Below are 20,913 nucleotides of genomic sequence, written 5' to 3' on the forward strand. Positions count from 1 at the left end.
GAAACTCTTCTGTCTGGGTAAAGAAAAACTCCTTTTTGAGTTTTAAGAAAGAATTGCAATGTAGAAAAGATCAGTAACTAATATTAAGCCTACTGTTTTTACACTCCTTTCCATTACTCGCTTGTGATGTGCTCAGGTTGCTGGATCTGTTAAGCTTCGATGATGGTGAGTGTTTTAGGAGAAACTGTGCATTCTTCAATGTGTTGCAGGACTGAATGCGGTGCAGTTGCAGAACCTGGCTGCATTAGCAGCTGCAGCCAGTGCAGCTCAGAATACACCAAGTGGTACTGCTGCACTCACTTCCTCCAGCAGCCCTCTGAGTGTTCTCACCAGCTCAGGTAAGAGACTGACAATGCCACAGTGTGTTATTACATGGAGTCCTTATGCTTTAGGAGTTTTTTCAGGATAGATGTCACCTGTTTTGTATATCCCTTTTTGTCACTTTCGTGTTGATTCTTTAATAGCTAAGCAGTTTTACTGGTGGATTCACTGGCATTTGTTTAGGGTAGATATCTTTGCCACTAGCAAAGGTTTTTTTGTTCCTGCTGTGTTCCTTCATCCAAATGGTCACATTAATTTAAAGTAAAAAGATTTTTTGAGGTCATCATTAAGCAGAAATGTAGGTGACCTCTTTCCAGTCACGTTATTACGATCTTGCCACATGTTAGGTATATCCATGATTTTAGGCAAGTACTGTGAGATGTACCCTGTTACTCTGGACACAGAGATAGAAGATGTCTTAGGCATGAAGTAATGCATTCTGTGCACTAGAACAGTACAGTTTATGTTCCTCTGACATTAATGGAGACAAGGATATTATAACTATCTCATAGAAGTAGAATAAACAGACTCCTAACTAGTTTATTGGAAAGTGTTGTCTAGAACAGAGCCTGTAAGTTGCACAAAAAAATCAGTACGTTGCTCTTCTGGGTTTTTCTGTGATAAGGTGTTTGGGATTTTTTTCTACTTCGTTTTACTTTAGGTTAGACTGTCCAAGTAGTCTTCTTTTGCTGCCTTATTGTTAAACGTGATTATTAAATGCAACAAGTGAGAAAACAAAAATTAAATAAAATTGGTTAAATATAAATATATTTAAAATATATTATTATAAATGTATACAATAAATACAAATAAAATAAAATAAATTTCATTAAATTAAATCAGTCATGCTCAATTTTTACAACAAATTAGGATCAGTATCCTACTCAGTTATTTCTATCCTATTTTCAATTATTTCTAAATCTTCACATGGGAAGGGAAACTGTCTTCAGTGTTCAGTTTCCCAGCATCTGCAGCATGATGTGTAGGTTTGACTTTGGGTTTTTGGTTTTTCATTAAAAGCTAAATTGTTTATCCAGTTTTGAAATCCAGTCTATAGAGTCGACATCATCAGCTGTCATTGTGAGAGACCAAAGGGAGCTGGGGGTGCTTTAAATTTCCACAGGTAGCTTTTTGTATTGCGTGGGAAGACCAAGGAACTGGACTAAGAGATTATAAAGAGCTTACAAGGAAAAGCTGTTTAGAAAACCTTATGTCACACAATCAGGAGTTAAACTGTGAGTGCTTTGCACAGTTTTCTACTTAGAGAAATCCCCAAGAAAGAACTGGGCTCAAAGAGTATTGTGTTGTTGGACAGGGCTTTTTTTTACATAAAAACTTTGTGTTCTGCAGTTCTTAAAAGATTTACATTTCAAAATGCATCTTGACTCCCAACTATGTTGTCCTATTTTATAATTAAAAAAACAACAAAGAGTTGCAGCTGTAGAAGAGCTGTATTTATAACCCACAAGTGCTGCTTCATCATTGAGAGAGCATGAGGTGAACATATCTGAGACTTTCTTCCATATTTGCCCATGCAGTAGCAGAGCTGGAATTGTCAGGTTACAGTTGGCTCTGACTGGAGTTTAGGCAGTTTCCTTGTTGGCTCTCCTGTCTACTAACTAGAGCAAGTTTGTCCTCTGATTTGTTGAGGCAGGTAAAGGGGCTGGCAGGTTGTGAGGTTCAAATGGCACATGTGCTGGAAAAGGCAGAGATAGCCTCTTCTCAGAAGTGTACAGTGAAAGGGCAAAGGGCAATGGACAGCAGTTGCAACAAAGAAAATTCTGACTGCATGTAGAAGAAAAATAAAATCAATTATGAGAGTGAATAAGCTCAGGAACCAGGTGCCCCAGGAACTGTAGAATCTTCTACCATTTCAGAGATTCTGAATGCAAATAGAAGGGACTCTGAATGGACTGACCTAACTCAGAGGTTAGCTCAGCTCTGAGCAGCCCATTAGACTAGATGATCCACAAAAGTAACTTTCAACTGAATTTGTGCTACTGTTGTGTGCTTCCTTGGGACTTCCTTTTAAAACTGTACTTAAATTGGTGGGAGGGGAAGCCTTAATGTGTGTAGACAGCATTCAGTCTCATGATACTTCCTGTAATTATAAAGCTTTTTAACTCTTTACTCTGAACTTGCTGTTATCTCTTATAAAAGCAACCTTGAAATTCTCTTTTAATACTTGTATGTGCCTTCACACTCTCTGTATTTGCACGGAAGGCTGTTGGATTCCACACATTCAGAGCATCCCTTGTGAACCATACCTAGACCTTGAAAGAACTTAGTGTATAGCTGTTCACTGTCATGTGTTAGCCTTCCTTGTCTGTAGGACATATGGCAAAAGCTACTGTGATGACCTCTTAAACCTAGCTGCAGATGAGGTGACTACCGGCTTGACTCCTATCCATCTGTCATCCAAATGTTCACCTGATGCTTATTTGGACATCTCTCCTAGACTGTTCTCAAATTGCATAATTGGTGGAAAAATCCAGACAACTGTTATGCATGATTACCTTTTTTATTTTCTTTCATCTGCATTGATAGCTTTTGTGTTTGGGGAACTTGTAAGTCCACGCTATGCAGTGTGCATGGACAATGCATAGGTTACATGTCAGAACTGTTGAACTCAAAGGTGTTAAGTATTGTTGTTGCGCTTATTGTGGTGTCTTCCTACTCATTTCAGGTGCTTTTGTTTAGGTATTTCCTACCATTATTGTGTATTTTAATGTAGAACAGGATGGTGCAAAATCTTGAACATTGCAGTAAAGCAGCAACTCATTGGAACTGAATGGTCTGCTGCTGCATCCTTATATAAGTAATCAATGTTACAGAGGCTGTGGCCTCAGATAAACTCATTTAAACTGCTAGCTTGTGAAAGGGACATCCAAGAAAACATTATAGAAGCAATTCAGGATTGAGTGTCTTGTCTGCCATCTTTTTGACTTGGACATCAATAAGAATTGTCTGCTTCAGTGCAAAACAGAATGGTTGCAAAAGTTGATGTGTATTTCCATTTCTCAAAGACAACTGTCAAAACTCCAGCAAAGATGAAATGACTTTGACGTTATTGTGTCTCTAGCAAAATTATTTTCAGAGGCATCATACTTTTCCTGCTTTTACTGGAACTAAGTCTAGTACAGTTCAGGCAAATTAATTGCATGAATTCTAGTGCTCTTTAGCTCATTGCTTAGATGTTAGATGACTGAATTAGAACTGTCTTACTGTTCCCTCAGTTTACCTACCTCCACAAGTTGGTTGTTGGTGTCTTTTTCCAAGTTTCTTTCCTAGATATTCTTTACTACATATTCAAATTTTCTTGAAAACTTTTTAAGTATTTTCAGCTAGTTCTGTTAGAGCTAGCTTTTTTTTGTCGAGCTATAACTCAGTAGACAGATCTAAGAAAAAATAACCTCAGTAGCAAGCAAAAAAAACTGACAACCCACCAAAAACCGCACAGAAGCCATGTTAAAAATTAGGGATGGAAATAAGAACATGTATAAAGCTGTACTAGTTTTCCATCCCTATTACTTTGTGATGTTTTCTGATCTAAAATATACACAAAAACCAGAAGAACAGAAGGATGACTAGAACTATGGAACTACTTCCCTGTTAGGAGCAACGATGGAGCCTGAGAAGTGGAGGACTGACATGAGGGTAGGATATGATTGAAATCTACAAATATTAGTGGTGTGATGAAGACGAGTAGGGAAAGACCATTGTTAGATATTTCAGAACAAGAATTACAGGATACCAGGTGAAGCTCTCAACTGGCACTTCATTAAAAAGATCTATTTCTCTGCACTTGCCTGAAAAAATCCTAGATTCGCAAATTGCTGCATTGATATATAGACTATACCTAGGAAGTATTCCTCTGTAATTGCCCTGTATTTCTGCCTTACTATTATTTACCTACCTCTAGTCATCATCAGAAATGTGGTGCTGACTCAGTACAGAAATTGCTATGTACATACAGTAAAGAGAACAAAGCAGAGTTCATTTTTGGCATTTTCAACACTAAAGAATTTATTCTTTTTTTTTAAAGATATTGCTGATAAAGTCAACTAAAATAACTGTGTTCAGCATTTTGAAGTGGTTTTAATGAATTTATTTAAAATCACCACCTTTTTAAAGTAGGGAAAGCATCACTGCTTTCTTTTACTTTGCTCTCTAGCCTTGGCTTCAATCTTTAATTTTCCAATACTATTTTATTGTGATTTGTTTTTTTAAACAGTGTTCTTATTTATCAGATAATCTTATTATCTTATTTTTTATCTTTTTATCTTATTATCTTTTTCAATTACACAGATTAGCTATGAAGTGTTGCAGAAACAAGTGATATTTTAAAATCAAGTCAGCTGTATAATTTCTGAACTTCTATTCAGCCAGCTGTGTTTTTTCTACCGGCTTGATGATTATGCTGCAAGTTGTTCTCTGTATTTTTCTAGCATGTGATATACTACTGTTAGTAAGACAGGAATTGTCTCTGTTTCTTCAGAGTAACCGTATTAAAATAGTTTGGAACATTGTCTTTAATTTCTGACTTGTAAGAGAGTTTGTATAGAACTTTTCTTAAAGGAGGTTTGCAGTTTCCTCTGTCAGTACAAAACTAAGCAGTGATATGAAGTGCAGCTCCCTGGGATCTCATGGAGTTTTTGTTAGGTACACCTGCTTTTGCTGCGGCTTTTTAAACAAGTTTCCTGTATTCCATTTAAATAGTTACAGTATTCCACTGCAGCAGAGACTTTCTGCCGTATTTATGAGCCAGTGAGTGTGTAGAGTGTTTGAGTCTGCTTGGAGGATGCTCATGATTCTTTTCCTAGTTTTAATGGATGTACACAGCATAGCTAAGAATCACAAAACCACAAAGGAAACTGATAATTTCAGGGGTTTTGTTACCCACTTAGACTGATAAATTCCTCTTGGAAATAGACTACAAGATGTCTCTACAGCATCAGTCTTCAGTATCTTAGTTTGTCAAAGCCATAAATACTTTGTGCTGCACTTTGTGCAGTGAATTTAACATCTGGGTTAATAGCAATTTGTATAGGTTTTCTTATTTACCTTCTTCAGACTTCTAGGTAGTCCACAAACTTGTTGGGAAAACCACTGCTATATAACCATAAAAATACTATTCTTAGATTGTTTTATTGTGTCTGTAGTCTTTGTAGATGAACTTTGAAATTTGAACTTCTGATTTTTTTGATACACCAGCTTTGCAAGCATTTTTTCTTGTCGTTTTGATGTCTGCTTTTGTAGAACTAACTCTACCTGTTGTAGAATTTGGCAGGCCATATAAGCTGTTAGGCTGCTAGGTACTGCATAGGCTTCTCTTACTGGGTAAACATGGTTGAAGATGTTAATGGCATAGTCAACAGAGGATAGGCTATATATTTTTTGTTGTATGTTCCAAGAATTTTCTTGGCCCTAGCCCCAGCAGCATGTTCATTTTGTCTGGAGCTTTCTTTAATGTCCCTAGTATCTGTGTTTCAGGTCTCTCACCTTGTGTGATGCTTCAAGAATAGATATTAATATGTAGCAATTCTTACTTTAGTCAGCAAGAAATGGGCATTGCTGCTGGTCACCTTATGTTGAGGTACTCAATTTAGCTAACATTCATGTATTGCCTGAATTTTAGGTATATTACACTTAATGATATTATTATTGCTACAAAGAGTAGATGTTACGATGAAGTAGAGATTTTTCAGAAATCTAGGAAGGGACTAGAAGGTGGAAGCAGTATGATTAGTCAGGTTATGTGGGTTTGAGGGGTTTTTGTGTGAAGTATACTGTGTTGCCTTGATCTATTCCTCACTCCTTTTTTACAGAAATAACTTGAATCCAATTGTCAGGACAAAAAATAATTGCTTGAAGTTTAATTATCTTATTTTAATAGCAGGTTCCTCACCTAGCTCCAGTAGCAGCTCCTCTGTTAATCCAATGGCTTCTCTCGGAGCATTGCAGACGCTGGCAGGGGCTACAGCAGGCCTCAATGTTAGCTCTTTAGCAGGTGAGTTGTGTTTTGGTGGGTTGGGGTAAGAGCTGGTTATCACTCCTCAGGTTGTGCTAGTTCTGTGGCGGTGGTTTTCTGCTCCCCACCTTTTTGTAATAGTGCAGAATATTTGAGAGATAATTGATCTGGCTCAGTTGAAGTACTTGGTCATCTTTATTTCCTCTTATACAGGAATGGCAGCCTTAAATGGAGGACTTGGCAGTGGTGGTCTCTCAAATGGGACAGGTAGCACTATGGAAGCCCTCACACAGGCTTATTCTGGAATCCAACAATATGCTGCTGCTGCATTGCCCACACTGTATAACCAGAGTCTCTTAACACAGCAGAGCATTGGTGCAGCGGGAAGTCAAAAAGAAGGTAGGCAAAAAGATGCCTGAGAGGGCTTTTCAAAAGGGCAAGCTTAGTCTTTGCAGCTACTTTATCTACAGAGCTTTTATTTGGCAGTATTTTTTAGAAACCCAAAGTTACTGAATGTAAAGAAAACCTGTGAGGTCTCCCTGTTAAGAGCTGTCCTTTCTATAAGCTTCTATAACCTTTCTAAGTTGCTTTCTATACAGGAGGTTTCTCCCAGGATTTGTCTTATCTTAAATGCCTAGTAATCATATTCCTCCATTTTTCTCAGAGGACAGGAGAGTGAGTCTGCAGCCTAATACCCACCGTTAAAGAAACAGTTGTGATTTTGTTTTCTTTGTCCTTCACCTCTTCCCACAGATACTTAATGCTTTTATCTTCACTCCTCAGATTCAGAATCAATTTAACGATCTGTGTAAAGTAATGAAGAATGTAGGAGTGAGTTTTTAGCAGAATGTAGGAGGTTACTTAGAAAAGAATCTGTCAGATTATAAGTAATGTGATTGCATGTATTTTGTTTTGCGATTTGTTCAGTTTCTTCAGGCCACAGGCATTGCATAACCATTTTTGTTTTAGTCAGCATCCGGCGCTCAAATTTATTGTTCAGCTTTCATTATAGCAAGGATCTGTGAACCAGTTTTGGCATAATATGGAAATTAAAGCAAAATTGTCGAGAAAGGGCTAGAATTATTTGAATGATGAGTCCCACCAAAGGGTCATGCTGATTTATTCTGGAATCAAGTACTCCATAGAAGCGCAAACAACCGTTTCATTGTTTTATCTAGAAAATATGGCTTGAATGGCTCTTTCACATTTTTGTTGTGAAGGGGGCCTATGTTATCCATGCTTTTTCTGAATTAACATTCCTACTTGTTTGAAGGTCCAGAGGGAGCCAATCTGTTCATCTACCATCTCCCCCAGGAGTTTGGGGATCAGGATCTGCTGCAGATGTTCATGCCATTCGGAAATGTTGTCTCAGCCAAGGTTTTCATTGACAAGCAGACCAATCTAAGCAAGTGTTTTGGTACGTTGGGTCTACCCTGTAGAAAGCCACCTGTAGAAAGGTGGCTTCTTTCTAGTAATCTCTTTTCCAGTATGTTGTCTAGTCTAGTTGTTAGGTCAAGTAGTGACTCTTTCTCTATATTCCTAAAAAGTAAATAAATAAACTCTTCCATCAGTTAACGGTATTTTCCTGATTTTTCATTGTGACTTTTTGCTTTTCCTGATTTTGTATTATTGTGCCACATTGTACTGTTTTGGCCCTAGATAATTTAATGATTCATGTTTGCAGACAGTAATAATGGCATAGTTCTCTCTCTTCCCCTAATCTTTTATGTTGCTGTATATACTACTTACTACATTGTCATTATGAATGCTACTGTTACTAGTCAAATAAATTATTTTAAGTTAACTGCTAAAGTCTGAGATGCCAAAAGAGTGAAGAAAATATTCTTCCTTAGCTTGTGTAGTAGGAGGCTGCACATGTGGACTGAAAGTTTCATAGTATTATCTTCCTCACTTTGAAACCCCAGTGCAACCAGTCGTAGTGTTTTTGTGGTGCTGTTAAGCTCTTGTGACTATTCTGATAAATAGAGATTTCTTGTGATGAAATAGGAGAGGTGAGCCTTTCTCTATGGTTTTGATAACTTCGTGTCTATACTGTTTTGGTTTTTTTAATATTTGAGCCAAATTATGTGGACAGTCTGATGCTTTATGGGAATATAAAAATATTCTGAGCATCAGGCTGTACACCCGCACATAGAATGCTCTCCTCCGGTAGAGTTTGCAGCCATTTACGGGAGTTATTTAAAATGGGTTCCTTCAAAACCCTGGAGAAGTTTATTTTGAGGATGTTCTTTAACTGGAATGATATACTGCTTCTTATCCAAGAGAGACCTAAACATAATAGATTAGTACATGCCACGCTGACTTGACAGCTACTTCACTCCAAATAAATCTATTCTTATAATGCCAAGAGGATGATTTCAGTCTTGTATTTCTAATGAGCTTTCACATATAGATTAATGTTTCCCAGGTTTGTTTTTGTTGCAGATATGAGTTCTTATAAAACAAACAGCAGAACTAATTTTTGTTGGAAGACTAGAAAACGTTATTTTCATTTCCTGAGCTTTCTATATATTTTGGCCAAAGTTCCATACGTCAGAAGGCAGTGCTTTGTCTGAGAGCCATTAGTAAGAAGTTTTTATGAAGACTCTCAGTGGTCAACTGCTGAAAGTGGCGTTTTATTGTAGGACTCTCTTATCTTGTGAGTACCTGCATTTCCAGTTGTGAGTAACTGCTCTGGACAGCTTTGGTGTGGTGTAATTGTGTTTTCCTTTCTTTAGGTTTTGTAAGTTACGACAATCCTGTCTCTGCACAGGCTGCCATTCAGTCCATGAACGGCTTTCAGATTGGCATGAAACGTCTGAAAGTGCAGCTCAAGCGCTCTAAGAATGACAGCAAGCCATACTGAGCGCCTCTCCCCTCCAGGACTGGAGTGAAAAGGATCTTCTGGTAAGTTGGGAGAGGAGCGCACTTATTGATTTGAAGCCCTAAGGCTGTGTTTTTACAGTCCTGGAAGCTGATCCATGCCTTCTATCTGGCACATCTTCCTCTGAAGATTCGGCTGCAGCCTCTGTTGAGAATACCACTTCGGATGGAGGACAAGTTTGTGCTTTTGTTTCCAGTGTTTTACTTTGGAGTATAGGTGCCATATCGCTGAGGTTTTGTTTTGTTTTTGGTTGGGTTTTTTTCCCCTTATTTGAAGTTTGCTGTGTTTGTACCCAGTGAGTGTTGAGAAGGACCAATGCCAGCTCCTTGGGGATGGGGAGGTGAGGTTAAAGGGAGCAACAGATACTGACACCACACTACCTTGGGACAGAGAGGAGAAGGGGAAGCAGAACTGACATCACACCACCATGGGGGAGAGAAGGGAAAGCAGAAATAACACAGAATAGCTGATGGAAACAAAGGTGGGGGAGGAGAACAGAGTCCATCCAAGTTTGGGTGGGCCAAGAACAAACTCCAAAACAAACTCCTTTGTCATGCCCCATCCAGTCTTTGAAGGTTCCTTAACTGTATACCATGGTGGGGACTTAGTAAATCATCTCTAAAGCAGGAGACAGGCTAGAAGGAGAAACACATTAACAAGCCAGAGGAAAACTGCAGTAAATTTTTTTTTTTTTGTATATAAAGTAGTGTTTATATAGCACAGTGAATGTACGCAGCACTTTATAAAATTATTGGATAATGTCCCTGTCCAGAAAACTTCACTATTTACAGTTGAATATTAATGAGATGCAGTGAATTTCTCTGTATTTAAGAAACTTTATCCTGTATACTTTATACCTATCTACAAAACCTAGATAGAGACAGCTTAGTCTGGGGCTGGAAGCAAGAAGCTTTTGATCCCTAATAACCTGCTGATTTTTTTGGACAATTTTTTATTTGTAATAGTTCATCACATTGCCCATTTATGTTGAATAATGTCCTTTTTGCAGATGTTACTTTGAATTCATTCTGATAAGAATAATGTAAGTGCTGTTTGTCTCAAAATGACTGTTAAACTGAGATACAAAGCTGAAAGTCAACAGCTCTTGAGGCTCCTGTTTCCTACATGTTCTCACAGGATTTGTTTTCTCAGTCTTAACTTGATTGCAAAGGTAACTTTCTGGGTGTTTTTAAAAACAAACAACAACAACCAAAAAAAAAAACCAACAAAAACCAAACCCCCAAAAGTATAATTTTGTGCAGTGATTTGGTCTGGTAATAAGGTATTTCTTTATACTGCAGTTTTCCTTTAAGGTGGTGTGTACCAGTACAAAACAGGCTAACACAGGAGCTGTGAAATCAGAGCAGAGCATTGAGCCATTCGGTCTTATTCTGCCTTTTGGTACTAGCTGTTGTCTTCTGTATTGAAGGAAGATTGAACACACCCTTACAGTGAACACGCGCTTCTGCACACTTGTGAAATTGTTAATGCGTTGCTAAGGGCCTTTGTGATACACTGGTTTTAGGGAGCTCAAAGGACTTTTGACACTCTGGCCTGGGTTGGTGTTAAGGAATCAGAGTAGAGTCTCATTTTATAACCACCAAAATCCACCTCTGTCACAAGAGGAAATTTAGAATTTCTGTACATCTCTAACAGAAGTTCCATTTACCTCATATTTTCTCTTTTTCCTTTTTTTCCTTTGTATTCTTGGTTCGTGGTGCTGTTTCCCAGCGCAACAGCTAATGCTGCATTGTGGGAGCCAGCTGCTAAATGATCAGTGTGTGGGTCAGACATAGGGTTGGGAATTCCTGTTCTGCCCCAGCAGGAGGAGCACTAAACCCATCAAACCAGAGATAACATTCAGAATCAACACCCATATGCAGTGATCTGCTGGGAAAGTCTGGCATTCCCAGGTGCTGTGTCCCCTGGGATCTCAAACCTCGGAAGTACAAGGCCTGACTGATAGCATCCAAGAAAATCCCTTTCCATTCTTAAATTGAAAATCAGTTAGTTGATACTAGTCTGTCCATGTTGGTGGCTGACAGATAAATCTATCAGTGTTACTCAAATCATTTTGTGGTGGCAAAAGTTCAAAGGCCAGATTGCCAAATTTCCCAGTTATGCTGGCATGTGGTACCCTTCTATGTTAATTATTTGAATCTTTCTAGAAAAGTAAATATACACTTAAGTGAACCATGTACACTTGAATTCTGCACGGTGGGAAAGATGTGTCCTGGTTTTCTGAGAAGAGTGTTGGAGTGTGAAGCCTCCAGGGTGATAATGGGATTTTTTTTTTAATAAATAATATACTTTTCAAAAAAAATTTAAAAAAAACAAACAAAAAAAAACCAGAAAAAAAACCATAGTTGGGAGCGACTGCTCCAAGTGCAACCTGCTGTAACCAAGAATGTTGTTTCTATTTTTATAGACGTTTTATACCGCTCCAAGGTGGAGAATATTTATTATCTAAATTATTTCACTGGAAAAAGGCCAGGGTTTTGTAGAATCCTGAATGTGATTGTTTTACACACATACTGATGTGCATGATTGAAACTACTGATTTTCAGTGGCCTGTTTGCAGCCTAACAACTGCTAAATGGGGGAGACAAACGCTGTCAACCAGTGGAGGGAGAGCACTGTGCTCTGGGGTCTCTACAGTCACTCTTACCTTCTTTGCACCCTATCCCACTGTACTCTCTGAGACCTTTGTCTTGTTTTTCTTTTAACCTGGTGCTCTGGCCTCTTTAGTAGCCATTTCAGTTGCCCAAAATTAGATACTTTAGCTTCTGCATCCGATAGCATGTATTCAATACTGTAACTTACGGATCAGGCTTGGTATTGTTGCAAACTGGTGCAATTCCTGTTGATTGTAGGAGATTTACCAGTTTGTACTGTGGCTTGGTTTGATCAGTGACTCTTCCCAGGCATAATCACCTTAAGACACCTAACTTGGGCTAGCTCTTGTGCCTTACTGGCATAACTGTAAGTATTGCCAAAAAGAAAAAAGAAATCTATGCAGGTTAAATTTTAAAAGATGTGATCCTCAGATGGTTCAAATCAATGCAGTTCTTCTCTCTTCAGTAGAGCTGCATCAGTTTTCACCAGCTGAAGATGTTGCCCTTTTTGTGTATTTGTTTCAGATTTCTGTTTCTTGGTGTACCAATGTATATGTTGCCAAAGTTAATAAATGTATCAAGTTTGTGACTTGGGCAGAATTTTTTCTGATAACAGAACTGATCAGATAAAGTCAACATTTCTGCGTCTGTCTGGCTGCTGCTCACTCTGGAGATTTAGGCTTTTCCTGCCTTACAATCTTAAGCTAGTTTTCTTCCTCATTCATTGATAGGAAAGTCTGGGATTTGGGGGGACTTGGGGATTTTAAATTTTATTATATTTTTAATTCCTATCATGCTGTCGTTCAAGTGCAAATCAAATCAGTGTCAAATGCTTTATTTCCTGGATAGTAGGATGAGTGGAGTGAGTTCAAATAAACAGCAGTAGTACTGACTTTAAGGACAAAGCCACATGGGCAAAGTATTCTGCATGCTTATAAACCAAAGAATCTGAGTTTCCTACAACAAAAGCCAGTGGGACTTCTGATGAAATGGAACTCCATATTACATATGCCTCTAGGAAGTACTTACATATTTTTAGAAACAAGATGAGATTAGCCTAGTTCATAGATTATTTTTTTTCCTCAGAAAACATTTTTTACTAGATATGCTGTAATACGATGAAAGTATTGTGAAGAATTGAAACCCTAGTCTGATGCTACTTAGTATCAAGTTTACTATAGTAAATGAAATAGTAGATTGTTCAGTTCCTGAGATAATCAACAGTTCGAAATAGGATATCTCTTTGTAGTTTAGTTTTTTCTTCCAGTAATGCAAAGCTTGCATTGTAAGAATATGCCTTTGATATATAGTGATTAAATTTTAAGCCTAAGCAGAAAGAGATTGGAATCTTTCAGAAGTATCTGAGACAATGATGGTAAATATCTATTTTAGTTACGAGGCAGTTTACTAGCTGTGGGCACTACTATCTGCAAAATGGGTGCCTCAAAAAATTTCTCGGTGGCAAATGCCTCCATGGGGGAAATATTCTCCATCAGAATACTGGAGGTCACGTATCCTGATAGATTCTGCTTGTGTGATAGAATTAACCGAAGTGTTTCTTCTTGTTAATTGTTGCAAGTTAGGGAAGAACAGCCAAACATAATTAAATTGTTCCTTATTCATTTGGAAATATCAAAAAGCAACTCGGATAAAGCAAATTACAAGTGACGGGTGCAACGATGAGCATAAAATGTTTGGAGAACTTCTGGTTACAAACATTTAAACATAAGGTTACTATATATCCCTGAGCACACCCACTACAAAATACAAAACAGAGAAGGCAGGATTACCACTCTTGTGAGAATAAAACAAGGACAAACTGGAATAACTTTTTCCAAGTCATAACTTCTTATTCAACATCACATGGCTCTGCTCTTGTAGGTCAGCCCTTCCTCAGGGCTTTAATGAAACTTGGTCCCTTCCTCAAAGTTGCTGAGTGAAATATTTGAAAAATTTCTATCAATAAAACCTCAAGGAAATCACACAAAGATTTTCTGTGGTGTATGCCAAGTTGTCACTGGATTTCATGCCTCTTCTTTTTTTCTCACACCTCAGTTAGTGGTGAATTTGCCTTTGTCATTTAGGACTGAAACCTTACAGTTATCGGCAAACTATCTACAGTATTTCTAGAACTGTAGAAATAACTGCAAGAGTTGCATCATACTCTGTTTGCTAGAGTTGGATTAAGCTTCATACCAAGTCCTTTCCCTGAATTGGAAAGTACAAAGAGCAAATTAATCTCAGCAGTTCTAGTAAGTGGCGTGTTGGTAGTAGGTTTAGTGGCCAGCGTGCTGCTTGTTGCTTTGGAACTAGAATGCAACACTTGCTATTTTCAAACATTCTACAAAAGCTATAAGATAACATGCAAGTCTTGCCTTGCTGTAGTCTCTCTCCAGCAGCTTTGAAATGTGCTGGAGAGCGAGGCCACAAACAGGGAGATAAAGGGACATTGAGGGTAGGGAGGGGAAGGAGGGAGGAAGAAAAAAGAAGAAACTTACTTCCTCTGTCCCCGACTTCCCACATCCTTCCCCAAAATGTTTCTTGTCCCTTGCAGCTCACAAGCTGAGGGGAGGAAACAAAGGTATTTCTATCATGTAATGTAAAGATTATTTTTTGTATAAACTCTTCAAGAAAGCTTCAAGAAACACTTTTTTTTCTACTTATCAAGCTGGCAACAGTGACTGTAGAGCTTCTCAGAGCCCAGAATCCCTTCCTCACAAAGTCAGGGAGCTGGGGGTTGTTTTATATGAGAGATTGGAAACAGAAAATCCCTGTGCAGGTTTAATGGTATGAAAAGTGCTCAGCTAGGACAAGTCTTAACTTGCAGTCAAGTCTTAAGGGATTCTTCTCTAACGTGGAGGTTTTGTCTTGTGTAATACCTTTTTTGTTCTCCCCTGTACTAAATCATCCATCTCCAGTTTCACGGGCTTCTAGGGAATGAGAAAGGACTGTAACTGAAGGAAAGAACATGGGCTACCACTGCCTAAGAACTCCGTGTGTTAGGATGCAAGAAAAGTCTCAACTGCCAAACCACCTGTGAAATCCTTGTGTCCTCTGTCTTGTGTCTTGTAATCTTCAGTCTCTGTGGGTGAATGTTAGCCCTGGAGCTATGTTTTTTGGAGTTGGTCTCCTGGGGAGGGAGCTTGCTCTGGTCTTTTTCTAAACAGAGCTAGTGGAGACACTGGGCATGAAGCAAGGTGAATGCATGCTGATCAATGTGTCACTCACTAGGCTGAGGAGCGTTCCACAGACTGGGTGTTGAGAGGGGAAATCCACACCTCTGCTTCCATTTGGTTTCTGGCAGTTTGATGTTTACTTGGTGTCCTTCATGTACTTCAACTTTTACTTGTCCATCGTTGGCATATGCTACCCTTCCCTGTCAACTCCCTTCCCCAGGAGATCTCATTGTACAGTGCCCATTCTTGTTCTCTCTCTCTGTGTTTGGATGTACTGCTCTGTGTAACTCAGTGGGTCTCCCTCTTTCTGGTTTGTTTTTTTTTCTAGATTCCTGCCGTTTGTTCATCGTTGTGCCTAAAGCATGTCGATGTGGCGTTCAAGTACATCGTCCAAATCCTTGTCTCTTCAGCTTCTCTGATGCTTGAACTCTCACCTTTGACCTTGTGTTGACCTTTGATGCTGATGTGTATTTTTATTATGTTTGTTTCTTTCTTTTTTTTTTGTGCTGCCAAATTGGTTTTGCTAGAAAGACTGCTGAAGGGGAATATTTAAACTTGCATTTGAATATAAAAGAATTTCTATTTTTCTAGACCTTCGTAAGATAACCACTTGATTTTGTGAATCTGATTCTTTGTAATTGTCTTCAGAGCAGCCTTGCTAGCATACCTTGTGGAGTATTTGTATTTCTGTGAACATACAGCAAATCACTTTCTAGGCTTAGTTTTTTCTGTGTGCTTAGTTTTAAAAACACAGTTTCAAAGAAAAAGTCAATTATATGGTGTGACTCAATCTTTCAGGAGACTTCCTAGTCACATTTTGCTGATCTGGTTTCTGTGCTTGAGGAGACAGCATGTGTTTTATGAGTTCAAACTTGTGACTTGAGTGGCATCAGCAGAAAACACTTGAACTACTTTTTATTATGATTGTAGCTACATTTTTGCCCTGGTGTTTATTGATTTTTTTTTAATTATTATTATTTTTATTTTTTTCCCTGCTTCCTTGTGTGATTATCAGTCTGCGGTGAAAATTTGATCAAAGTTGATGTTGTATTTTGTTAAGCTCCAGCATGCTTGATTTTTTTGTAACTACAATCTCCTCAGCAAAATGTGATGGTTTTGTTTTAATCTTTTAAACTAAAATAGTGCCCAGAGATGGTTTGCATGTTTCCTGCTGTTTTCTTCACACCCTCGTATATATCACCTTCACCTCTCTGTTTTCTATAGTTTGTGCAAAAACTGAGCAATTTAATGGGTTTCAAAGGTATCCTTTAAACTGGTGTTTTTGGTATGACAAATATCTGATCAGAAGCCACCTGAGGGCATCTACCTGTGCATTTAGACTGTCTGCCTGACAGAGCACCTGGACTTTGTTGCATCTCCAGTGCTGTCAGAGGCTCCCAGGGGCTTGGTTGCGCTGTTCCTGTAGTGGAAGCTTTGGTGGAAGGGGATAGCTGGGGAACAGGAAGGTGGGGGAACTTCACAATAGTTCTGTTTCCAAAGTTATCTGAAGCAAGGGCTCCTTTGAAACACTCTTTATGAGCATTTTGTATAATTCAGGACACATTTTTGTGAAGTCCAGCCCCAGCTTAATACCATCGGTCAGACCTTGGTGGTAGGATCCTGGAAGGATCTAGATTCACTGTTGAAATAAAATGTTTGAAATATCCCAGAGAAAGCATTTGTAAACCTGGTCCTACAACTGCTGGCTCTTTTCCCAGGTGACAAGCACAATACAACAGCCTCTGGAGCTGTTACCTGAACAGGGTACCATCCCCAGCTCTCTTCTCAAGGGCCTTAGCTGGGGAATCTCTACGGAGATTTTTTAGTTTTTGTTTAGTTTTTAATTGGGTAATGAGCTAAGCAGTTTTTCTGACTTGCAGGATGAACTAGAACAGGTTACTGCTTTCTGGGTAGCAGGCTTCTTCCCCCTACCCTATGTACCAGCTGCACAGGTAGAAACTGGCATGTAACTTCTAGGTGAAGGCAGCTGAAGAGTGTGTGCTGTGATGAAGTTTCAGTCAGAAGGAGAGGCAAGCTAGCGTAGGTATCTTAACACTTGATAGTAATGTGAAATGAAATCCCAGGCAAAGGGGTTTTGTTGAGAAAATAGATTTTGTTTGATTGGATAGAAATTTTACTTTTGTCCAGTGTTTGGGATAATGCAAAGATGTAAAAGGATTTTTTTCTATCCTTCTGAGTTTGCTGAGGATACTATATTCTCAGTAGATATGGGCTAGACTTGTGTAGACAGTCCTCTGCTTATAAGACAGAAGATGTTTGGATACGATACATATATCTGGGAGGAAAACATGAGGCCGGGTGAGAAGAGGATAGAGACTTGTTTATTTGGGAAGTTGTGGGCTGGCTGCTGTTAGTCCCACAGTCTGAATGCACAGGGCTGTGAGTCAGTGGGGGGCACTGATACCCTGCAGTTTATTGAGTAACTGCCAATACGTTTCTGTATGTGCACATTTGGTTCCATAAGGAACTTTGGGGAAACCTGTGGAAAAATATCTGAAGAAAACCAAAATGCCAAATGTTGGATGTTTCTTTCCTTTTTTCTTTCCTTTTCTTCCTTCGGTTGTTTTAATTGTTCTGTGGTGGTTTTAATGGATTTGAGACAGTGGAGTAGCAGCTGCCTTTCTGATTTTTGGCTGCTTTTTGTGAATAATTTAAAAAGAAAATTTACATTTTGGAGACAAACCTGTGGGCTTTTTTATTGGTACAAACATTGTATTTAACACTAGGGGTTTTGTACAGTTTTTTGCCTTTTCTACTAGAAAACAATGTAAAGTGATTCACAATGTGATGAGAAAAAGAATTGCCACTATGACCAAATGTAGAGTCTGTTCTGCAGTAATGGGATTTAATCAACTTGAAGTTGTGGTTCAGTCATAGAAATGCTTTTCTTTACCTTGTTTGAGCTGTTCCTTTTTTTTTCCTGTTTTGATTTGCAAAACAAAATGTCTTCTTGTGTGAAATTGTGTTGTACTCTGTAGAGAATTACAGATTTTACTTTAATGGTTTAAAAAGCAGAGGAGCACACGTTGCTTTTCTGATCTGATCGCAGAGTTTGTGTAGTGGATTTAAAAATGAAAAGATTTGTTACAAGTTTGGAACGAGCGAGTATGTGTTAAAGGAATTTTCTTCCTTTGTGTGTGTGTTTTTTTCTTTTTGTCCCGAAGGGCAACTTAAAGCTGTTTTAATTGCACAGACACACCGACAACAAGTCATTTTGTATATGCCAAGTGTGGTACCTTCCTTTGTTTATTTGCTATTAAACTGTTTGAGAAGAGTCCTTGTGTGTTGTATTTGTGTCTTAAACTTGAGGTTCTTCTGGGGTCCAAGTGTGGGAAGATGAAGAGAGAAATCAGAAAACTATCTTCCAATTATTCTAGCTGTGAACCACAAAGTTTTCATCACCCAGTACCCCTTGTTCTGGATGTACAACATAGGTCTGGATTTTTACCTCTATGTTGATGAGCTACTTTGAGTAGAATTGGAAAAGGTTTTATGATTAAATAATCATAGCCTCCCTTTTTAATAATTTTGCAGTAAAGAAAAGCTGAGATTCTTGGATAATGCAAATATGTAATGCACTCGGGAGTGAGGTGTAGGAATATCCAGCCTCACAGAACTGGTACTGCATAGCCACTTGCCTGTCCGTGCACTGTGTTTCATGGTGTTTTAAGGGCTACGTAACCAGCATAACACCAGACTTGAGCTGTGTAGGAACAGCACGTGTGTGTGGTGCAGTATGGGATTAGATAGGCACCAGCTCATACTGCTTCTGTGAGTCCCATACACTGCCTCCTTATTCCTTCCAGGAGCACAGCCAAGGTTGCTGAGCCCATCCTCACTCAGTGACATGAAGGTATCTGCAGTCCCCAGTGCTCCTGGTCCTGGAAATACTACATAGGGAGACCCTAGATGGGCAGGGATTATTTACTAGCTCAGGTTTTGGGATAAAATGGAGCTTATCTGCTTTGTTTTTAAATGAAGAGATGTTAATAATTTCAGATAAAACCAGTTGTAAAATACATATTTGCTTTAGGCAAAAAATAGTGCATTTAGAAACTTGCCACAAGTTTGACGTTATTATTCCCTCTCTAAGAAGGAAAGTACCACAATGGCCATAACTTTGCCACATTTCTGAAAGCTCCTAAAGTTCAGTGATGTTTCTCCTTCCTTCTGCTGTCTTGCATCTTGGAGACTCCAAGCATTTTCAGGGCAGCTATGTTTCTCCTCTGTGTCCTTTTCCTGTTATCTACGTACTCTGTTTCACCTCATTACTTCCTACATGATTGTAAATCTGAGAACATTTGCAAGCATCGGGATTGAGTGCTGCATTCCTTTCCCTGCAGCACACCAATTGCGGAGCAAGGCAACGAGCCACCTGTTGCAGACTATGCTGGGATCTCTGCAGTTAATTTGCAGCTGTTGAGAAGGGAGGCTGGAGGGATTTCGATTCAGATATGTCTGAGGTGAAGGATGGAGAGAAACAATCAAATCAGAAAAAGGGGTTGTTGAGGCAGGATGGAAGATTCCTGCATGTGCAAAAAGTTGGCTAGCCTCATCTTATACAGTCAAAGTTCTGCAAGTCTTATTTTACAGAACTGATGCTAGACCCTCTGGGCACATAGGCTTGGTTTTGGTTTTTTTTGAAGGCTTTCTCCTTAATTTAAAACGTCACCACCAGTCAGTAGACAATTAAACAACAAATAAAAGAGCTAGTGTATTGATCTCAAAAAAAATTTCATGTGCATTTTTATATTTATCAACATCCGCAAGAAACATGCAAACCCATAGATTAGATTAATTCCTGGTGTTGAATGTTTAAGAAGTAATTTTTTTCTTCTTGCATCCTCCTCCACCTTTCACTACATATTTTGACTCCAATGTCCCTGACTTTAACAGACACATTCTGCTGTCTTTAAATGGCCAGGATTCACTAGGAATACTTAATGCAGAGCAGTGGGGAAGAGGACAAGCGGCTCTGTGGTCACTCTGAAGAAGTGACTGCGTGATTAGCTGTGCTGCATGTATAGGTCCACTGCATGATATGTGAGATGCCCTATTCTGGGGGTTCCATGCACCTTGCAGACTTTACAAGTATTTGCAGTTCCCGAGAGGAAACTGTGGATCATTTACTGTAGAATCTATACCTGAATCTTGCATGAACCGGAGCTATCTTGAGCCACAGACCGATGATGACTCTGCCGTTGCTTTCTTGCAGCAGCACAAGTAGTCAGTGTCTTGGTGATTCTACCTATTTACCCCTCCTTATTTAGGCAGCTACATTGGCTAGAACTGGTATGTTTTGTACCAAAGTATGTTCCGTTTTTCAAATATGACCAGTTTGAGCTTAATGGATGTAGCCCTTATTTTACTATGAAAAGGTTCAGTCTCAGTAGGTGAGTTGAGTTAATTGTTAGGAGACTAAGCACTGTTTTATAGAAGGACTCAAAAGCAAGGATTTACACTGGGATCAACAAAATGCAGAATAGGTAATTTCCTTCTTGTTAGATGGGTTTTGTTGGACCACAAGGCATTCTCTTCTCACTTTGCCTAATCTTTCTGGAATGTGAGAGTGAATATTGAGGGGAGCAGTGCTTTGGGGAATTAGTCCAGAAACATAAGGATGAGTTTGAGTTACAGACATGTTATTTCTGGAAGGCTAATTTTGCAAATTAGTCTGTTCTAGAAAAGAATAGTGTTATTTTTGTTTTTTCCTTTGAGTCCTGGCTTGATTCTTTTATGTAGCAGACTCCAATGGTTGCTATCCATGGCCTCACCTTCTCCACTTCCAGAAAGTCGTGCTTTCCATGGGGACTGGTCTTCTATATCTTGTGTCCATCCCACCACCCACTTCCAGAGAGATATAACAATTGCTGCAGAGAAGAGACCTTTTTTTTCTTTAAATTCTGAATCAGACTTCTATGGAAG

The 20,913-nt window shown here is 38.9% G+C and overlaps 1 protein-coding gene across 10 annotated transcripts in view; it reads left to right on the top strand.

Moving 5' to 3' along the window:
* CELF1 (CUGBP Elav-like family member 1) overlaps positions 1–20,913 on the top strand; it is a 65,300-nt gene that overhangs the window by 39,735 nt on the left and 4,652 nt on the right. For 5 of the 10 annotated variants that reach the window (XM_069858096.1, XM_069858086.1, XM_069858091.1 and 2 more), the window contains exons 9-14: positions 210–338; positions 6,218–6,331; positions 6,506–6,691; positions 7,566–7,709; positions 9,031–9,199; positions 15,296–17,764. In XM_069858096.1, coding sequence (XP_069714197.1) covers positions 210–338; positions 6,218–6,331; positions 6,506–6,691; positions 7,566–7,709; positions 9,031–9,158 — 701 coding nt within the window. In that variant the 3' untranslated portion in view covers positions 9,159–9,199; positions 15,296–17,764. Of the gene's footprint in view, positions 1–209; positions 339–6,217; positions 6,332–6,505; positions 6,692–7,565; positions 7,710–9,030; positions 9,200–15,295; positions 17,765–20,913 lie in introns of those variants that run through there. The other 5 variants (XM_069858088.1, XM_069858092.1, XM_069858090.1 and 2 more) reach the window with 2 other exon arrangements.

Source organism: Phaenicophaeus curvirostris, chromosome 5 (assembly GCF_032191515.1).
Source record: "Phaenicophaeus curvirostris isolate KB17595 chromosome 5, BPBGC_Pcur_1.0, whole genome shotgun sequence".
Classification (NCBI taxonomy): Eukaryota; Metazoa; Chordata; class Aves; order Cuculiformes; family Cuculidae; genus Phaenicophaeus; species Phaenicophaeus curvirostris.